Source organism: Sesamum indicum, linkage group LG3 (assembly GCF_000512975.1).
Source record: "Sesamum indicum cultivar Zhongzhi No. 13 linkage group LG3, S_indicum_v1.0, whole genome shotgun sequence".
NCBI lineage: Eukaryota > Viridiplantae > Streptophyta > Magnoliopsida > Lamiales > Pedaliaceae > Sesamum > Sesamum indicum.
The window spans coordinates 4642188-4663506 of NC_026147.1; the positions used below are offsets into that span (position 1 = coordinate 4642188).

The window sequence follows — 21319 nt, forward strand, 5'->3', positions numbered from 1 at the left end:
GCGGGAGCGGCACAAGAATGGGCAGCGGCAACGGGAGCAGCCGCCATAGCAAACTTGCTGGGATCCTGATAATTTACATAGAATTAAGTAATTAGACGAGCGTGTCACGAACCAAATGACAGAATTCACTACTGGGCTTGCAAATTATGAATTCCTAGAGAAGGATACAGGTACATACCGCAAGATATTCCTTGACTTTATCAGCTTGAGGGAAGGAATAGTCGGTTTCGACTGCAACAGACAGAAGATTCTTGTATGCATTAATGAACATGTGGGGTGCAGCTGCAAGAGTAGGGTACGTGATAGCAAGTGACAATGAAGCGACCATGGAAACACCCATGGCAAACTTCTCAACTAGGTCATCTTCTGTCAAATCAAGAACCTCAGGGCTGAAAACAGATCCACTTTCATAAACAGAGAGCACAATCAGACCGTAAGAGAAGGGTCTAATTCCAAGTTTAGAGAGCAATGCAGCTTCAGAGGAACCAACTTTTTCACCCTTCTTGATAAGCTCCACCGGAGTGATGATCTCCACAGTACCCTTGTTGATCTTGGTTGGAATGTTGAGAACCTGCAAGGAGACACCATAAGATACTGTCTAAAAGAAAAATAAAATACTCCCTTGAAATATCAAGTCAATATACATATATAAAGACCTGAAAAAAAGACGTTTGTGATGGATCTAGGCCAGTGTTTCCAGGTGGAACAACGACATCGATCGGAGCCACCAAACCAACTCGAGCTGGTGCTCCAACCTGTTGACAATTAATAAGATGGGCACATCAATGCTAGCAATCATGAAATATTAATATTATATTGTTGATGTAAACATACACACACACACACAGACAACAGGCATCAACTTTGGCATTCATAACATATTACCTCGTTAACTAAAAAACACACGCGTCATGCATCATTTCTAGCATAAAAACAGAATTCAACTGAATAAGTATACACGAAGAACGAATAGAAGTGAACACGTATATAGTGTTCACCTTGTATTTTGCAACCTCCTCACGGACTTCCTTCAAGTCACCCTTGGTGAAGATCAACCCAACATTTCCCTGTCCAAGGAGGGCAAAAGAATCAAAATAAAAACTAAAAGGAGATTGAGATTTCACCCACGTTCCCATTAAAATGAAGACATTGTACTTAAAACCTAATACTCTTTCTCAAACTTTTCAAAATTCAACAAAAAGAATAGCTGCAAACCGACGCAAACATCACGAACATGAATTTCTGATATTTATCAGAGAGCCTGTAATTCGTTTCTTAAGCATCAAATATCGAATACCGAAAGCATTGCAAACAATCCATGAACGCTGAGGGTACAGTGAAATATATACTCAAAATCCTTTTCCTCTTATCCTCAAGACAACAACATACTCTCGCCTACCACCATGAACATCGATAAATTACAAACACAACATGAAAAGAAAAAATAACAAAGACATGCAAATACAACAAGCTTCAGACTTACAACAAGGAGAGGAATAAGGTTGAGAATATCCGCGTTTCCAGTCTTCTCAGCGTGAATTCTAATACTCCTCTTCATCATAGTATTCTTGCCCATGAGGACCACGGAATCCCCTCTCAAACCCTTCCTGATATTCTGCAGCTGATTCGATCCAACGTTGTCCGCCGCCGCGACCAAAATCTGAGTGTGATCATCGATCAACTGACAGAGTTTCCGATCATAAGCGATCTTCTTGTCTGCCTTGGAAAGCTTAGGAGCCATTGACACAACTAAAAGTGCTATATATGCACTCACAAAAACAGTATAAATGTAAGAACGACAGGGCCAAAACGAGGGCCAAGACGCAGCGGCTGTGGCCAGGCAAGGCGGACGGCGACGGTGCCGTCACTTTAACCTCTTTAGTTCAGAGTTGGGGTGATATTTGGGAGTAAAAGCTGGAGAGATAAAAACCTAGTTTTACTGCTGTGAGAGGGGTGAAATGTGGGATATGGGAATTTTATATAAATAGTTGACCTAAATTTGACGGTTTTGATCAAATTTCGCTTGTTGGATCATTGGCTGTGGGCTCGTTACTTTATATTGGGGTTTACAACTGGGTAAGCTAATCATGTGCCTCATATATGTATCTAAATACTAATAACGACCTATAAATATTCCGTTTTTAAACCTGATTATTCCGTTTAAAGTTCAAATGAAAGTATACAAAAATAAATTAAAATTAATATTAAAGCAAATATTCACTTATTTATACGATTACAACGTACAACTCCAAAATTTTGAGAAATTGACCTTGTCAAATTATAAAATAATATTCAGCCAGCTTAAAAGATATTTAAAATTTTATACCATGTAATATATTAATAATTTATAAACCGGTCCAAAGTAAATAAGAGGTTGGCCACTAATTTTAAAATTTTAATTAATTATTTCAAAATAAATTGTTATTAGTAATATTTTATGAATTTTGAAATCTTATTTATCAAAATATAGTTTCAAAAGATGTAATAAAATATTTAAATTTATTATTTGAAATAAATATAGGCAAATAAGTCCGGTTGCCGACTACTTTATTATTTATTGGTTCCACTCGTCAACTTCAAGAATTCATCTCTTCCAACTGAAAAGTATTTCGCTCTTTTCCGTATAATAACAACAGCACCGAGCGCGCGCTCTCTCTCTCTCTCTCTCTCTCACCCTTTGGTGTGTGAATCTTGCTGATAAACTTAAAGTTGAGCTTTTTTTTCCCTGTGTCCCTTAATTTTGATCACTGCTTTAACATGGCTGAAAATCCCATTTCAGGTTTATGTGCACAAAGATTTGCAGAGTAATAGTTTCATGTAGTTGTGTTGGGGGATGAATGATGACACGGGATTTGATAAAAGATGGGATTTGGTTATTGTAATGACTGTTTATGGTTTATGGTTTCTTGAATTGGGGTTTTTTTGATTTGCTTAATGAATGAGCATCACATGTTGAATTGAGTTTCTTTTCTTGGATGTAAATCTGTTGGGATTTCTCAACTGTTCAATCTTGAACCGAGCTGACAGCTTTCTTGGATGATCTTTCTTAGATGAACAGAACAGGAATCAGGTGTAGTGGAGTAAGCATTTGAACCTGATCTTGATGTTTGTTGTATTGCAATCAAGAATACGTACAACATAGATGTTTGATCTTAACCTATGCATATTTATTTGTTAGAACTTAGAAGCTGTTAATGGGCTTCTAAATCAAGTCAAACCAACTTATATTCGTGAGTAAATCAACTCATTAACTATTTATTGTGTTTTTGTTACTTAGTTGAACTCCCCAAATTTGTTAACTTATTCATACCAAAAAAAAAAAAAATTCTGGTTTTGGTCTATTATTAACATGTTAATATAAAATTATTTATACTCTTACTTTTAATTATTATCATTTTAATATTTATTTTTATCTTATAGTGCCTCATCTTATTTTTGTAATATTAATTATATGTAATTATGTTTCTTACTTTGTCGTTTTTAATGAATATCTTTTTGCTTCTAAATGTTTTTAAGATTGATATGGTCAGAAGGTGTTCGAGAAGGTTTACAAAAAAAAGAAGGACAGCCAGTGGAGCGGCCCGAGGGCGGAGGAGGTCATGGTAAGTAATTAAAAAACTTACGCAATTTATTCTTTTAATTTTATATTGTTCTTTTTAATCTAATTATTTAACATGTTCGCAAGAGATATTCTTGAGAATGATAGAGGAACACTAGAAATAGCAGAACAACAATGAAGAGCCTCCATTGTCCTTTCAAGGCTTTGTGGCCCCGGACGAGCAGCAGGTCTGGATGTCAGTAACGGGTGGCCGGAAGAGGGGCCAAGTACTTGGTCTCGGCTCCAAGGCCCACCACTCGATAGCTGGACCATTCCAGGCTACCCAATCGACTGCTTCCTCGCCCTCGCCACCACAGCCGTAGCGCCTTGACATAGATGATCAGGTGTTGGCACTCGAGAGCTACATCAGAAGCATCGATCCCAACTAGCCGATTTATCTAGCGCCCAAGCCTCTAGCTGTCCCCCTGACACCGGACGGTAACCACAACGACGACGAACAAAAGGCCGCTAGGGATAATAATTTAGATTAGGATTTTTTTAGTATTTTATAATAATATTTTAATTTTTATAATAGAATTTTTATTTTTTGTTATATTATGTGTGTTTTATATAAATTTATTTATTTAATTTTACAAAAATAAATTTTAAACTATATAAAATAAAATTAAATAAAATAAATACTAAAATAAATTAAAAATAATAAATTTTATAACTGCATTTGTAACAGCTTTTGTAATCCACCAATAAAATATAAAATCGTCAGGCTGTTACAAATAATGTGCCGAAATAGTTACAAATTAAATACCCGATCGTTCCAAAAATCGTTACAAAATGAGTGAAAAAAAATAGTTATAAATGCAGTGGCAAAAACAGATACAAATATAATACAAAATAGTTACAAAAAGCATTACAAAAATCGTTCTAAATATCTCACAAAATCGTACCTAAATGTGCTACAAAAGCCGTTACATTAACATTTATATCAAATTCAACCTAACAGTTAAAAAAGCCGTTCCAACTTAATTTTTTTCCATGTTACTAGTTTGTAACGGCTACCGTCGACCGTTACAATAGCTGTTATAATTTGTAATGGCTTTTTGACAAGCCATTATAAATACTTTGTAATGCTTCGTTTAGCTACGGTAGGCCTAGCCGTTCCAAAAGAAAAAGGCGTTACAAAATTTAAAAAAAGTCGTTCCAACAGCTGTTCCAATAAAATGATTTTTTTGTAATGGTATTTTCATGATAATTCTTATTTTACTTTTAGAAAATATATAGCTTATGTTTATCTATTTTATTAAAAATAATATATTATAAAATTTAATCAATTAAAAAAACTTTATTTGAACATATGTATTTTCAAAATGGCATACGATAAGTATTATTGTATTTTTTAACAATTTATTAATATATTTGTATTTGGTAAATATAAAATTATACCAAATTACGTGTAAGAATTTAGATAATTTGATGTATAATTCTTTATCCTTTTTCATTTTATATGACTAGTAAATGATTTTAAATACATATTACAAAATTAATTCATATATTCATAACATCAGTTAAATTATTGTTATAATTATTATTATTATTTATAATTTGTTAGTTATTAAAGGTACAATAGATAATTATTTATTATCTTGATGTAATAACATAATTGGATAATTTTATATTTGGTCTTCTAAATTAGTCACTCAATTACTTTTAGTACCTCATACTTGAACTTCACTTCATCAATTTTGATCTCTAATCTTTTTAAAATAATCAAAATCGGGATATGTCCGGTCAAAATGCCTCTATGTCTCTGCATCAGACGGATTACACATGGATCCCTCCTCCGTCTGATGGTTGGCATGCCAAGTTATTTGCTCAACAGTCGCTTCTAAAGCATACAACCTTTGCAGGCGAGGGGTAATAGGCAAGTACCTAAGAATGACATACGGTGTCTTCTTGCACTTAGGATTTTGCTCATTGGTCGGCTTGTACCTAGCTTCTCCAGAAAACTTGCAGTAGTCCAGATCAATGTCGTCCTTCCAATACAACATGCAATCATTCTCACACGCATCAATCTTCTCAACATGTAAGCCCAAGTCTTTTATCAATTTGTTCATTTTATAGTAATCCAGGGGCAGAGTGTGGTCATGTGGAAATATATGATCAGTCCACTGTGATATTCGATCATATATATGCTGAACCCTTGACTTTGATATTCACCAACTCAACTGCAGCCCCCAATTGAGATTGGGTGCAACCGTTTTACAACGGCTGCTTGATAGCATGCACTACATGAAATCGATTTGCCAGCCCAGATACATAATTGTAAAGTCCCTACTGTAGTATGAACTATGCCCTGCATCAATAGGACACGCCGTACCATCATCAAGCACACCATCCTGGTTATAATTAGAAGACTAGACTAAGCACGGCGATATAAAACTCCATCCTCTGCGCCCATTCCATTTGCGCTGCATCACCCCAAGGCGTACTCGTCCCCTATATAACATGAGAAATAGGAGTTTGTTCCTCCCGCAACGGGGCCACCATGATGGACTCAAAATACTCCTGCACCCTCTACTCGTCACGAGAAGTCCAATTATAATATTACAGCATAAAATCTTTCATAAACTACTGGAATTCATGAGCTGAGAGGAAGAAAAGATCAGACAACTGCAATTCATGAGCTGAGAGGAAGAAAAGATCAAACAACTGCACAGAGTTGAAAGACACAGAGCAGAGTGAAGAAGAAAGAAAGAAGTCTGAAATGTGTAAACGTTTTTTATTTTTTTTTACTTATAAAGTCGTTGTTTGGCTAAGTGCGACTCTCACTATCCGTTTTGACCCCTTATTCACAAGAAACAGTTAGTTGGTTGTTAACTTCCCTTTTGCTGTGTATAAATGGGACTGCAGACCCAAGTTCTGTAGATAACTTCTTTCAATATAAGAGAATGAAATTTCCTTCTTGATTCTTGATATTTTCTTGGTGATTCTATTCCCGTGAATGTCTAAGCAATTGGCTTAGATTCTAGCATGGTATCAGAGCAAAAAAAGATCCATATTCATTCCAAAAGATAGAGTGATTACTATGGCAGACAAGAAACCTTTAGAAGGAGGAAAACAGGATGAAACAAAACAGCAGAACTTCTTAGGGAACATGAGACTGCAAGGAGGGGACAATCCAGGCATAAGCCTGGTTACAGCACCCTTTGATGGAAGTAATTACTTCACATGGGTCAGATCAATTAGATTTGCCCTTGGCGCAAGAGGAAAAGAAGGTTTCATAGATGGAACTTGCCCCAGACCTGAATCAGACATCAATGAGATCGAACAATGGAGAAAGAAGGACTGGAATGGTAGTATCTTGGGTCTTAAACTCTATATCAAAAGATATAGCAGAAGCTTTCTTATACACAACCTCGGCAAGAAGTCTTTGGCTTGATCTTGAGGCAAAATTTGGCCAGAGTAACGGACCCCTTTTGTATCAAATAGAAAGGGAAGTCGGCTCTATTTCACAAGGAAACAAGACTTTAGCTGCTTACTACATCAAGCTCAAGAAATTATGGGATGAAATGACAAGTTTGGATCCAGTACCTGTGCGTTCCTGTGGAGCTGGGACAAAATTTGCAGAGAATACTTCTTTTACCCAGCTAATTCAGTTTCTAATGGGTTTAAATGATGCATATGACCACGTGTGCAATCAAATTCTATTGATGGATCCATTGCCCTCAATAGGGAAAGCATATTCTATGATCTTGCAAGTTGAGAAACAAAGAGAAATTAATTCGAGGAATCTTGAGCTTGATAAAGAAGAAGTCATGGCTGTCCAAACACAAGAAAGCAGAATACATTCAAAAATCCAATCAAGAAAAGGAATGCCTGAGAGAGGGTTGTTTTGAACTTAATGGTTATCCTGACTGGTATGAGGACCTCATAAAGCAAAGAAAAGGAGGAAACAAACCAGTGGTCAACAGATCATTCAATGCGTATATGGAAGAAGGAAAAAGAAACGACCAAGGCCCACTTCACAATGAAAGCAACCTTTCAGAATTAATCAAGGCTGAGGTAAAAAGAGCTTTACATAGCTCAGACTTTTCCCAGAATTATCCCAACAGTACATATGCAGAAAACTCTGTCAACTTTGCAGGTACTCTCTTTTATAGAGATTTGTTTGTTTCTGAAGCAAATTGGATCATGGACAGTAGTGCTTCAGCTCACATGTCCATGAATTCAGACCTGTTTCACAATACGAGAAAGCCTAACACTATGAACTTTTTTAAATTGCCTGGTGGAAATATGTATGAGATAAAGCAGATGGGCGACATAAGAGTTTCTGATAAATTGATGCTCAAGAATGTGCTTTACATACTTGATTTCAAGCATAACCTTCTATCTTTTAATGCATTATGTGAAACAGGTCATATGAATGTACTCTTTACCAATTCTCAATGCTTTGTGCAGGACCTTGTGACTAAACAGGTAATTGCTATAGGTAATAACAAAGGGAAGCTATACCTCCTTAAACATGAACAGTATTGCAAGAACCAAAAACTCCCCAAGCATGTGGCTTATTCCCAAAATTGTACTGAAGACTTGAGCCATCAGAAAAAGGAAAGCAAACAAGCTAGCTTATGGCATAATAGGCTAGGACACCCTAGCACGGACACTGTATCTCATTTGCCTTTTGAAGTAGATGGGATAGAATCTCTTAAGACCTGTGAAACATGTCCATTAGCTAAACAAAATAGGCTCCCTTTTCAGCTTAATGAAAAACGTTCTAATGCTGTTTTTGATCTTATACATGTTGATGTTTGGGGACCATATAATCAATATTCCATTACTCATTGTACATATATGCTTACCATAGTTGATGTTTGTAGTAGGGCCACATGGATTTACATGATGGTTCATAAATCACAAGTCCAACAAAAACTTGAATACTTTCTAAACATGATTGAAACTCAATACAACCAAAAAATTAAAGGAATAAGGAGTGACAATGGCACTGAGTTCACTAACAAGAATGTCAAACCTTGTTTCAAAATAGAGGTATTATTCATCAAAGAACATGTGTGTATAATCCCCAACAAAATGGGATTGTGGAAAGAAAACATCAATACTTGCTTAAAATTTCTAGGTCCCTAATGTTCTTTGCCAAAATGCCCCAAAAATTCTGGGTAGAATCACTGCTCACAGCAACCTACCTAGTAAACAGAATGCCTACCTCTGTACTAGAATGGAAAAGTCCCGATGAAATATTGCATAACAAAGCTCCTGATTATACACACCTCAGGACATTTGGTTGCCTTTGCTTTGCTACAAATGTTTTATCTCACAAAAGGAAATTTGAAGCAAGGGCTTTAAAATGTGTGTTTCTAGGTTATGCACAGGGCAAAAGGGGATACAAGATCATGGAACTAGATACTAATGAAATACACATAGCTAGAGATGTTGTCTTCCATGAAGACAGCTTCCCTTTTAGTAACACTAAATATGAGAGCTATTCCTGTCCCTTGCCTAATGTTAGCAATGAAGATAGTGATGAAAATAATCAGAAAAATGAACAGATGATTGAACCTCAAGAAAACACTATTGTCTTAAGGAGATCCACTAGAACCACTCACAAGCCTGTTTGGATGAAAGATTTTTCCTGCCTTTGCTACTCTAATTTTATATCTGATAATTGTGCTAACCAAGTTCAAGGCTGTTTTGTAGAACAAAACTATCCACTGCAGGAACCTAAACGTTTTTCACAGGCACAACAACATCTAGAATGGAGAGATGCAATGAAACAAGAGATTGATGCTTTAGAGAAAAACAAAACTTGGGAGTTATCCACCTTGCCAAAGGGAAAGAACACAATAGGGTGCAAATGGGTCTTTAAGACCAAACTTAAACCAGATGGAAGTGTGGAGGTATGAAGCCAGGTTGGTAGCAAAGGGATACAACCAAGTTGAGGGTGAGGATTACAGTGACTGTTTTGCCCCAGTTGCAAAAACAGTCACTGTAAGGACATTACTTGCTGCTGCCATTGCAAAAGGTTGGCATTTACATCATTTAGATGTAAATAATGCCTTCCTCCATGGAAATTTAGATGAAATAATATACATGGTACCCCCAGAAGGGTATGAAGTGAAAGAGGGAATGGTGTGCAAACTTAAGAAATCATTATATGGCTTGAAGCAAACCTAAAGACAATGGAATAGTGAGTTTACAGCAAGAATAAACGGGCTGGGATTTGTTCAATCAAAATATGAATACTGTTTGTTCACAAAAGGCACTAATGATAATTTCATTGCTTTGCTTATCTATGTAGATGATGTTCTCATTGCTGCAGCAACAAAAGGCCTAATAGAGGATGTAAAGAGATATCTAGACAATCTCTTTAGTATAAAAGACTTTGGGGAAGCACAATACTTCCTTGGTCTTGAGCTTCACATATCACAAAAGGGGCTGATGGTGTTTCAAAACAAATACATTCAGGACATCATAAGAGATGTTGGCTTGCAAGAAGGGAAATCAACCTTAACACCTCTGCCTCCTGGTCTAAATTTTTCCTTAGAATCAGGAAAGCCTTTAAAAGAGGCAAGCAGATACAGAAGACTCATAGGAAGGTTACTGTACCATGGGTTCACAAGACCGGACATTTGTTTTGCCACACAACAATTGAGCCAAGAGCCTTGTGAAGAACATTGGCATGCTGCAATTTACCTGATCAGATACTTGAAAGGGAATCGCACTTCAGGTTTGTTTTACTCAGCTGATAATACGCTTAATCTCACAACTTTTTCTGATGCAGATTGGGCAACCTGCAAAAGGACAAGGAGATCAACCACTGGATATTGCATCTTCATGGGCACTAGTCCTATTTCATGGAAATCCAAGAAGCAAACTACGGTTTCTAGATCCTCAGCTGAGGCGGAATACAAGAGCATGGCTGCCACTGTATGTGAAATCATTTGGGTGAATAATCTGCTCAAGGAACTGCAGATACAAGTTTTGACCCCTATACAATTTTTTTGTGATAACAAAGCTGCGCTTCATATAACTGAAAACCCAGTTTTTCATGAACGGACAAAACACGTTGAGATAGACTGTCACATTGTGAGAGATAAGTTCAAAGAAGGACTACTTCAGCCTATGTACCTTGCTTCCAAAGAGCAAACGGCAGACTTATTCACAAAGGTGTTGACAGGGAACATCTTCTCTTATCTGTACTCCAAGCTGGGATTGGTCACTAGGGACTCAATTCCAGCTTGCGAGGGGGCTGCTGGAATTCATGAGCTGAGAGGAAGAAAAGATCAGACAACTGCAATTCATGAGCTGAGAGGAAGAAAAGATCAGACAACTGCACAGAGTTGAAAGACACAGAGCAGAGTGAAGAAGAAAGAAAGAAGTCTGAAATATGTAAATGTTTTTTTTTCTTTAATTATAAAGTCGCTATTTGGCTAAGTGCGACTCTCACTATCCGTTTTGACCCCTTCTTCACAAGAAACAGTTAGTTGGCTGTTAACTTCCCTTTTGCTGTGTATAAATGGGACTGCAGACCCAAGTTCTGTAGATAACTTCTTTCAATACAAGAGAATGAAATTTCCTTCTTGATTCTTGATTTTTTCTTGTGATTCTATTCCCATGAATGTCTAAGCAATTGGCTTAGATTTTAGCATAAAAATGGATGCTCTATAGAAGCGCTATCAATAACATCGAAAAATATTTCATTATAAAAGGCCATAGAAAGTCAGTTTGCAACGGATTTTTTATGAACCGTTGCTATGACCCTGTTTTTTATAAAGGCAAGGCTCTACCCAAGTCCAGAAAAATAAGAAAAGACCCATATCCAGGCCAGTAAATATTAGTAGGCCAAGACTTATGTCTAACATCATTGAAAAAATATAAATTAAGTTTTGATTGTGTCTTTATCTATCAATACCCATACGCCTATATCCAATTTGAATCTAATAAAAATATTCTAATTCTTTTTTCTCCCAACTCGATTGGATTATTGTCTATTAATCTAGCTTACTTTTCGTGAACAAATTTCAAGAATGTTCATTGTGTAAATTTTTAATTAATGAATAATTGAATGATTTGTTACATAAAGATATTAATTATGCTAGATATGTTTTCTACATGTTAATAAACAATAATGTTTGGTTGGAATGATAAAATTGAAGTTTAAAATTTAAATTCAATTTTCTTTAGTATGTAACTAATATTTTAGTAAAAAAGTCAAACACCGCAAACAACTCAAAAAAAGGAAAAAAAAAAAAAAGAAAAGAAAGATACGGGTCCGAATCTTACCTTATTCATAACTCAAGGCCTAATACAACAATTTTGGATTTAGAGGCCTATTGTATTTTGAGAGAGTCGGGTAAGGTCTATATATAAATTAATATATTGAGTCTTTTCTTTGAATGAATCGTATAATACAAAACCCTAATCGTTGACAATTTTACATAAAACTAACAACTTCATTCATGCTTTCTTCTATCCATAGGATTAAAAGCGCAATTTCGTCCAAACAACACAAAGAAGACTTTGACGTTGAGTCGTAAGTCAAGAACCCTAACCCCAAAAGACACGTTAAATGCTCTTAATTTCAAGGAGGGACCCCATTTTGCTCTTTCCAATTTCCACCCACTTTCATGCATCCCATTATTCAAATGTATGCAAATGACAAGATGCATAAGCTATCAAATGCAATTCGTTAGATTTGATCAAACGCCACATAGTACCCACGTCTAGAAAGAATTGACCAGATGATTTACTTTTTGTCAACTGAACCAATAAGTATTTGCACTATATATAAATTACCCTTTTCTAGCTCAAATACTTGGATGATACATAAACTTGGAAGCAAAAGTTCATGGATTCTTTGAATAGTACTGTACAGGAGAAACTTGATGAGGTAATGCCATGGATAGGATTGTATATCGCAGTAGCTTCTGCAGTCTGCACGCTCGCAATGGCAGCTGATGCCTTCAATGGATTCAAATCAAAAAAGTTTTGGTTCCCGTGCAATTACTTCTCTCTGAATGCCGCTTCCTTGACATTATTAGCCGTGGCAATGAAGCTGCCGATGGACCTCAACACTTATTTGCTATACCAGGCGGATTGGCATGCAAAGATATGCAGTTTAATTTTCATGTCAATTTCAATGAGTAATTTCATGTCTTCTTTAGGTTCCATGACAGATAAAGAGATTCTGATGAACACCGTTGCTCTTGGGATTCTTGTAATCACGATTGTCGTTAACATGTGCATTCAAACTTTCCAGTTGCATGGTTATTTTCATAAAGATATGATGATCATGGCTCTGAACTATACTATTTTGATGCTTCTTTCACTTGCTGGATTTTTATCTTCAGCAATCTCACTTCCAACCAGCAAAAGGAGTTTGGAATCAAAATACCAAGAGATGCACCAGGTAGCTATGAGGGAAGACGGGATAGTGAAGAAGATGCAGGGCGTCAAAATTGACAAACGGATGATTGACGGGATGAAGAAATACTGGGTGATGGCGGAAACCAGCAATCCTCAATTTGTGATGGCACGTTCTATCTTTTGCACTGCTTCTAATGTTATATGCTTATTTGCTGCCAGCTCATTACAAACAGTTTATATTCGATGGATCGTGAGAAGTCATAAAGTTACACTTGGAGAATCAGCATCTGTATATGGACGTTACACCAAATGGATTCTAACAGCTCAGTCTTCTGGGGTGCTAGTGGGCACAATTGCACCAATATCCAGATGGTTCATTGCTATCAGATTCAAGTGCTTGACGACTTACCATGAGATTAGCTTCGGCAAGGAACTTAGAATTGAAGACCATTGGATCCAAACTCTCAAGTACTGGAGAGACAGCTTCTCTGGTATACAGATCCAAGACGGCAAGTGCAGGAAATATATTCATAACGTCAAATGGTTTACTCTAACTTTTCTTATTGGCGTTCAAATAATGATGGTTCTGTTCAACAAGCTGCTTCTCTTCATTCCCACCTTACTCATAACTCCATTTCTCTTATGTTTCAAGAAGTTCAAGACGCGAGGTTTAGCCAAAGCTACAACCTCAAATAAGGATATGAGATCTGAATCAGGAGGCAACATAGAGCTAAATCTCAACCGTTTTGTTCTTCTACTCGATGGCGAACCAGAGCTACCTCAGAGTATCTTGAAGGACATCTGCGACCAAGCGGATAAAGTTATCGAAACAGGTACAAAGCAACAACCAAAAAATCTATTACAACTTCTAAATAGATTTGGAAACTTTAGCGGTGTAAGAGAATTTGACAGCTTACAAGTTCCAAGTTTACATTCTCAAGAACCTCCAAATTGCTGGACTCTACCATTAGTGACTCTTACGAGCATTGCAATTTCACTTCCAAACATCGCAATCAATCATAAGGCTACACAACTAGTGAGTAGTGTGAGCGAAGGTTTGTCCTTGGTGATGCTTATAGAGAAAACACTAGACCAAAATGGTGAACTCATGAACATCAGAAATGCTGCGGATGTTACTTGGGCTGGAGTTGCAATTTATAGGAAGTGGCAACAGATCGATCTTAGACAGATAGCTCTTGATTGCAAAAGCTCCAAGAATCTATTACAAGAGCTCTCCAGCCGTGCTGAAATGACAGTTCTGGAGTTCAAGAGAAAAGTCAATGATTTCCTAATGAAAAATCCTCTCAACTGGCCCGCTAGCGTTATAGCAGCCAATTCAATGTATCGGATCTGTCAAACTATTTTGTTGTCCTGCCAAGAGGAAAACGACCGAATTGACTGCCAAGAGCAAGCTGATGAGGGGTTGTTCGAGCGATTATCTGTCATGATTGCAGACATACTGGCAGCTTGTTTCACAAATTTATCGCACGTGATGATCACAAAGTGTCATAGGAACGCCATAGAAGAACGAGAGAAGAGTGTGCACGAAGCATTTCTTCTTCTTGGCAAAACACGACAAATTGTGGAACTTGTACAACGACAAGAATGGCCATCTCTGGGTCATGACAAAGCAGCATTCATTGAAGAGTGGCGTGCTCTCTTCTTGCAGGATAACGAGAATCCGGTGACTTCCACTTCCAGTAATAAAGCAGGGGGATCTCTAGTTTCCAATGGAGAGCAAATAACTGTTACAGTAGACGACAACTCCTAATATAATATTTTCTTAGTCAAGAAAATAATCCAATAATAACTTTCTTCATGTGTTCTTGGAGACATTTTGATCGAAATAAAGCAATTTCACCATATATTCTTTTTATATTTTCTCCAAGCCTTGTATTCTTTAATTAACCTAATAAAGGCAAAAAAATGCAAAAGAAAATTAAAATGTATAAAACAATTACTTATGTTATATTTTGCTTTTCCATAAATCTGATTACTTAAGAGTTAAAATTAAAAAAAAATCAAAATTATTTACTCCATGAGGATATGAATTAATTATATGTATTTTTACATGTTTAAGTTTTTATTACAATAATTACAAAATTATTCAAGAAAATAAATATATTATGAACAGATAAATAGAATTAAAAGCGTCTATCTAAACAATTTCGATTTTCAATTATTTATTTATTTAATTATTAATTCATTTTGGTGTAGTAGCAAAGTTTTCTGGACTTAATTGTTATAAATTAATCTCAATTTGTTATTTTTTTCAATTTTTAGTAAGAAATGTGTGTATTCAATTTCGTATATATTTTCGGGTGAAAATGAGATTATATTTGAATTAATTGATAAAATTTTTTATTTTATATTAATTGTTAGTGGTGTTAAAATAATATATTTTTTATTTGATGAAAATGATAGGTTTTTCTTTATCTATTGTTAGTAAGGTCATATCAAATGCATTTTTTACTTAAATAAAAATCGATTGTTATACTTTTATTAATTTAGAATTATTAGTGATGTCATATCAAATCTTTATAAAAAGAATTATATATTATTAATTTATAAAATAAATGATTGAAATTTTTTTATACATACATAAATATTAAAAAAAATAACGACATGTAAATTTATTAAATTTGAGAAATAAAGTGAATTACCCGCATCAACGGTTTAGATTGGGGGTGATAAAAATTTCAAATATTTATAAGTCCCATTCAACGTATGCTGCTTTATTATGATAATAGGGAAAATAGCATTTTTAGTCATGTAAGTTAAAAATATTAATTCTGTAATGAATAGGACTAAAAGTGAAATGGACCTAACATATGGGACCAAAAATGCTATTTCTCTTAGAAAATTTTAATTTATCATAAATTTTAGACTATAATCATTTATAATATAGAGAATAACTTATTTTTTTCAGAGTGCTCGATAAATACTATTTTTTTGCAACTCAAAAAGAAAATCATTAAAAGAAGTCCATGGTCCAGTCTTACCTAACATAAAGGGAAAAGTATTATTTTAGTCCGTTAAGTATGCCTAATTTTAATTTTAATCCGATAACTATGTCTATTTTTGTTTAGGTTCAGTAACTTACGAATTTGCTTATTTTTAGTCCTCTGACAGATTTTCGGACAATTTTACCTCTATGAGTGCATATGATCTAAAACTGCCTTTCAAAAGTTGCATATGGGTAAAATTGTTCGAAAATCTGCCAGAGGACTAAAAGTAAGCAATTTCGTAAGTTACTGGAGCTAAATAAATATGAGCATAGTTATCGAACTAAAATTAAAATTAGGCATACTTAACGGACTAAAATGATACTTTTCCCTAACATAAATAAACTACAGATCTTTTGCTTGCTTTAACATTCATGCGAACTAATAACTTTAACATTCATGTGAAATTTAGAAAAATAAGAGAAGTGAATTTGTCTTATATTGATGCATTTTAACATTCATGTGACACTAAACATTGAACTTGTCTTTTAGTTATCAAACTTTTTATAAATTTATTACATGATATATATACTATCTGATAATTTTCAGAATTTCTGGAAGTTTCGATAAATTCATAAAATTCCTTGAGTTATGTTATATATGGTATGTAGTGCTCTTCTCTGCAAAACCTTACTCTTTCTGAAATTATATAATAATTTTAAACAGTTTTTCTAACAATTTATTAGTTTCTGTATTAACTAATATGAGTCTTTAGTAACATATAAAATTATAAGATTTTTCTATGGATTCTCAATTGTAAAAGTTCATCAAAATAAACTATCAGTCTGTATCGTAGTTATTCTTCGACTTGATTTTGAAAATTTTTACACCTATCTGTTCAACTAAATTCTCTGTATATGTTAATAAGTACCTTTGGCACTTTATGTAAAATTTTCAAAGCCACATATTAAATATATAATTTTACAAAATTGATAGAATAAGATTGTCAATTGGTATCACCCTATTATCCGTCTAGTCTAATTTCTTTATTTGATTTTTAATCGACTAAGGAATAATTGAGTGATTAGGATCATAAATTGACCTGTGTATTATTTATTTACTTTGGGTATCGATTTTTATAAGGCGAAGATTAACTTAGGAATTTAAGTTCGTAAGATCATTAGGTTTGAATTTACATAAAAGAGTCTCATAGTTTGTTTCTCTAGGATTAAACAGGTATTTTTATGGGGATGAATGTGACTATATTAATTACTGATTTATTGGAATTATGATCAATTGACTTATAGGATTCGACCCGAAACAAATGGCCAAATAAGTGGATTCGAGTTTAGAATATTCTCCAAGTGGATTCTTTCTTCTTACTTAATATTTTCTTAAATATTTTCTGATCTTGATGTACATTAATAAAAAAATATTAAATTGTAAGGGTAAAAAAGTCACTCACCATACCGTATAATTTTCAACACCCCTATAAATACCAAAATATTAATTTTTTATGAGGGAACTATTCATTGATTAGACCCATCTCTCTTGAAATCAGCACCCCTTTTCGAAAATTGCATTTCACCTGGTGTGCAATTGCGTCGTAGTAAAAGTCCCGATTTTATCTTTTAGCAAAAAAACCTCGACCACATCAGATCTCAAATGATAATTTTGGATATAAAGCAAAATACGATGCGAGCATATGATATTTTTATAAGTTCAAATTGGCGTACATATTATGTAGGTTTTTTTTTTTTTTTAAGTAATGATAAAGCATGCTCAAATTCATTGATTAATAGATGGAACATGCTCAACCATTAACGAAATCATTGTTAATTTGGGAAAAACTATAATTTCTGAACCCTGGCGGTTGGGCTAAAAATTTGAGAACTTATGTCTGACCCTCTCGGTTAAGGTAATAAACTGAGAACTTCTGCCTTACCCTCTTAGTTAGAGTTATAAATCGAGAACTTCCGTTTGACACTCTCAGTTGGGGTAATAAATTGAGAACTTCTTTCTGACACTCTCAATTGGGGTTATAAACTGAGAACTTCTGTTTGACCCTCTTAATCAGGGTTAAAGATTGAGGTCGGACTATGGGCTATAATATTAGTCACAAATAAGTATGATGTTTGTTATATTGCTAGTGAACGAGAGCATGCCTATTTAACTGAAATGCCTATATAATCAGACAGACACCAAATTTACTTCCTTATCATTTGGATGCATAACAGATCTACAGCTATCAAAATTGCAAAAGGGTTATATACTGTCACAGTTCCTGAAGTATCCACCCCATGTCAATTACCCCCCTAAAGTACTAAAACCTTCAATAACCCCCATGACCTTTTATTTTTAAGTTTGAAAAGTCTACTTTACCCTTACAAAAAATTTTAATTCTAGTTTTACTTATTCACCAAAATATTTTTATTATCGTAATACTAATATACTTGGAGCTCACAAAATTTAATTAGTTTCACTTATATGTCAAACTAAATTAAAAATAAATTTATATATGTGTATGTATTTATATATCTACTTAAAAAATATACAATTAATAAAACTAAAATGACAAATAAACAATTAATACATATTTATAATATATATTATATATATATGTGTGTGATAATTATATAAATATGGAAAGTATATGCAGAAAGACATATTTATATGGCACTGGAACACAAGAAAATTAGTGTCGTTTGATTTATGATTTATCTGTCTACCGTAACAGTTATTTGCTCACCATTGGAAACTGGATTTTCCTGCTCTTCATCACTTGAAGTTGAAGTGAAGGTCATTGGATTATCATTATCTTGCAAGAAGAAAGCACGCCACTCTTCAATGTATGCTGCCTTGTCATGATCCAGAGGTGGCCATTCTTGTCGTTGGAGAAGTTCACGAATTTGTCCTGTTTTACCAAAAAGGAGAAACGCTTCGTGCACGCTTTTTTCTCGTTTTTCTATTGCCTTCCGATGACACATGGTAATCATCACATGTGCTAAATTTGTGAAACAAGCTGCCATAATATCTGCAATCATGATAGATAATCGCTCGAACAATCCCACCTCAACTTGCTCATTTTCCTCTTGGTAGAGCAGCAAAATAGTTCGGGTGATCCGATACATTGAATTAGCAGCTATGAGTTTAGGTGGCCAATTGAGAGGATTTTCCATGAGGAAATCATTTACTTTTCTCTTGAACTCGACCATTGTCGTTTCAGCACTGCTAGAGAGTTCTTGTAGTACATTCTTGGAGCTTTTGCATCTGATAGATATCCTTCTGAGATCGATCTCTTGCCACTTCCGGTAAATTGCAACTCTGGACCAAACAACGTCTGCAGCGTTTCTGATGTTCATGAGTTCATCATTTTCATCGAGCGTTTTCTCTATGAGCTTCACCAGAGACAACCCTTCAATCACACTACTCATTAATTGTATCCTGTTGTGATTGTTCGCGATGTTTGGAAGTGAAATTGCGATGCTTGTAAGAGTCACCAGTGGTAGAGACCAGCAATTTGGAGGTTCTTGAGAATGCAGACTTGGAACTTGGGAGCAATCAAATTCTCTTACACCACTGAAGTTGTTGAAGTTTTCTAGAAGCTGTATCAGATCTTTTGGTTGTTGTTTTTTACCCATTTCGATGACTTTATCTGCCTGGTAAAGAATGTTCTTTAGAGTCCTCTCGGGTAGCTCTGGTTCTCCATCAAGTAGAAGAACAAAACGACTGAGATTTAGCTCTGCATCGCCACTTGATTTAGATCCCATAGAACTATTTAAGGTTGTAAGTTGAGATGAACACTGTGTCTTCAACTTCTTGAAGCACATGAGAATTGGAGTTACAAGTAAGGCAGGAATGAGGACAAGCAGCTTGCTAATTAGAACCATCATAATCTGAACTCCAATGAAAAAAGTTAGAACGAACCATTTTGCATCATGAAGATATGCCCTGCACGTGCTGTTGTAAAATTGCAAACCTGAGAAGTTGTCTCTCAAATGAACAAGAGTCTGGGTCCAGTGTGCCTCAATTTTGAGTTCCTCCATAAGACTAATTTTACGACAAGTCATCAAGCACTTGAATCTGACAGCCGTAAACCAACGACATAAAGGCGCAATTGTGCCCAGCACCACCCCTATTGTTTGAAGTATTAGAACCCATTTCGTGTAACGTCCATATACAGAATGGGATTGTCCGAGCGTCAGTCCCACAAGCTTAAACCATCTAATATAATTAAACACTAAAAGGACAGCAGCGATTAAGCAAATAACACTTGAAGTAGTGCAAAAGACTGAACGTGCCATCACAAATTGAAGGTCGCTAGTCTTTGCCATCACCCAATACTTCCTCATCCCATGGATCATCCATTTGTTGGATTTGAATCCCCGCCCTGTCATCATTGTCCCTTCTTCCCTCATTGTCACCTTGTGCATCTCTTGGTATTTTGACTCCAAACTCCTTTTACTTGTCGGGAGTGTGATTGCCGAAGAAATGAAGGTGGCAAGCAAAAGAAGCATCGAACTTGCAGAAAACATGTTACCGGTGTCGTAGCCCAAAAAGCTCCGCAGCTGGAAAACTTGTATCCAAAAGTTAACCATGATTGTTATTACAAGAATTGCAAGAGCAACAACATTCATCAGAATCTCTTTATCCTCCATGGAGCCCAAAGATAACATAAAGTTAGCCATCGCCGTTGACATAAAAACCAAACTACTAAACCTTGCAAGCCCATCCGATTCGTACATGAAAAGAGTGTCGAGATCCATTGGTAGTTTCATTGCCACGCCTAATATTGTCAAGGAAGTGGCATTCAGAGAGAAGTATTTGCAAGGGAACCACAACTTCTTAAATCGTAACCCGTTGAACAAATCAGCTGCTATTGCAAGTGTGCATACTGCAGAAGCTACCGCGATGTAGAGACCTATCCATGGCATTACCTCATCGAGTTTTTCTTGTACTGCTCTCTCGACGTCGTCCATATATGGAGAAATAGTTGTTCAAGTGGAGCTAGAATTGCAAGCTTTCATGCCCATGATTGTTTTATTACCATAACATATGTAAAGGCATATTTCCTGTGAATATTTCCTTGGTTGACGTTGTCTTGTGTTGATACGGAATCATATATGAGCGAGTCTTATATTAAATTTATATACGAGCCATACATGAAACGAAGGCCAATTTTAACTCAAATCGAATTCAGTTAAATCTAAATTAATTATATGTGATTGGTGTAAAATTCAAAAAATAATGAAGCACGTAGTAAATGTATATATATCACATTTATTTTGTGATTAATTTGATTCGATCAAACCTGATTTAAGTAAGAAGAATTAGCGTATTTTAACATGGAGTTGAAATGGTCAGACTTATGATAAGGTTTTAATTTTTCTTTCATATGTGGTGATCACATCTGAAAAGCTAGTTGTGTTGTGACCAC

The 21319-nt window shown here is 35.2% G+C and overlaps 3 protein-coding genes across 3 annotated transcripts in view; 1 reads left to right on the forward strand and 2 right to left on the reverse strand.

Annotated features, from left to right (window-relative positions):
* Positions 1 to 1741, reverse strand: part of LOC105157441 (60S acidic ribosomal protein P0-like) — a 2083-nt gene extending 342 nt beyond the window's left edge. Inside the window, exons 1-5 of the mRNA XM_020692876.1 lie at positions 1484 to 1741; positions 999 to 1067; positions 657 to 755; positions 179 to 571; positions 1 to 65 (exon numbers count right to left, since the gene is read on the reverse strand). The exon at positions 1 to 65 is cut by the window's left edge and continues 342 nt beyond it. Of these exons, the coding sequence (XP_020548535.1) occupies positions 1 to 65; positions 179 to 571; positions 657 to 755; positions 999 to 1067; positions 1484 to 1741 (884 nt within the window). The remainder of the gene's footprint in view (positions 66 to 178; positions 572 to 656; positions 756 to 998; positions 1068 to 1483) is intronic.
* LOC105157443 lies at positions 12420 to 14708 on the forward strand. The gene has a single exon (XM_011073852.1). It carries the CDS (start codon positions 12420 to 12422, stop codon positions 14706 to 14708), a length of 2289 nt encoding a protein of 762 aa, XP_011072154.1.
* LOC105157445 lies at positions 18600 to 20861 on the reverse strand. Its single transcript, XM_011073853.1, has one exon. It carries the CDS (start codon positions 20859 to 20861, stop codon positions 18600 to 18602), a length of 2262 nt encoding a protein of 753 aa, XP_011072155.1.

What these genes read in the sequence shown, in the direction of transcription:
- LOC105157443 (XM_011073852.1), top strand. Translation starts at nt 12,420, where the DNA reads ATGGATTCTTTGAATAGTACTGTACAGGAGAAACTTGATGAGGTAATG.
- LOC105157445 (XM_011073853.1), bottom strand. Translation starts at nt 20,861, where the DNA reads ATGGACGACGTCGAGAGAGCAGTACAAGAAAAACTCGATGAGGTAATG.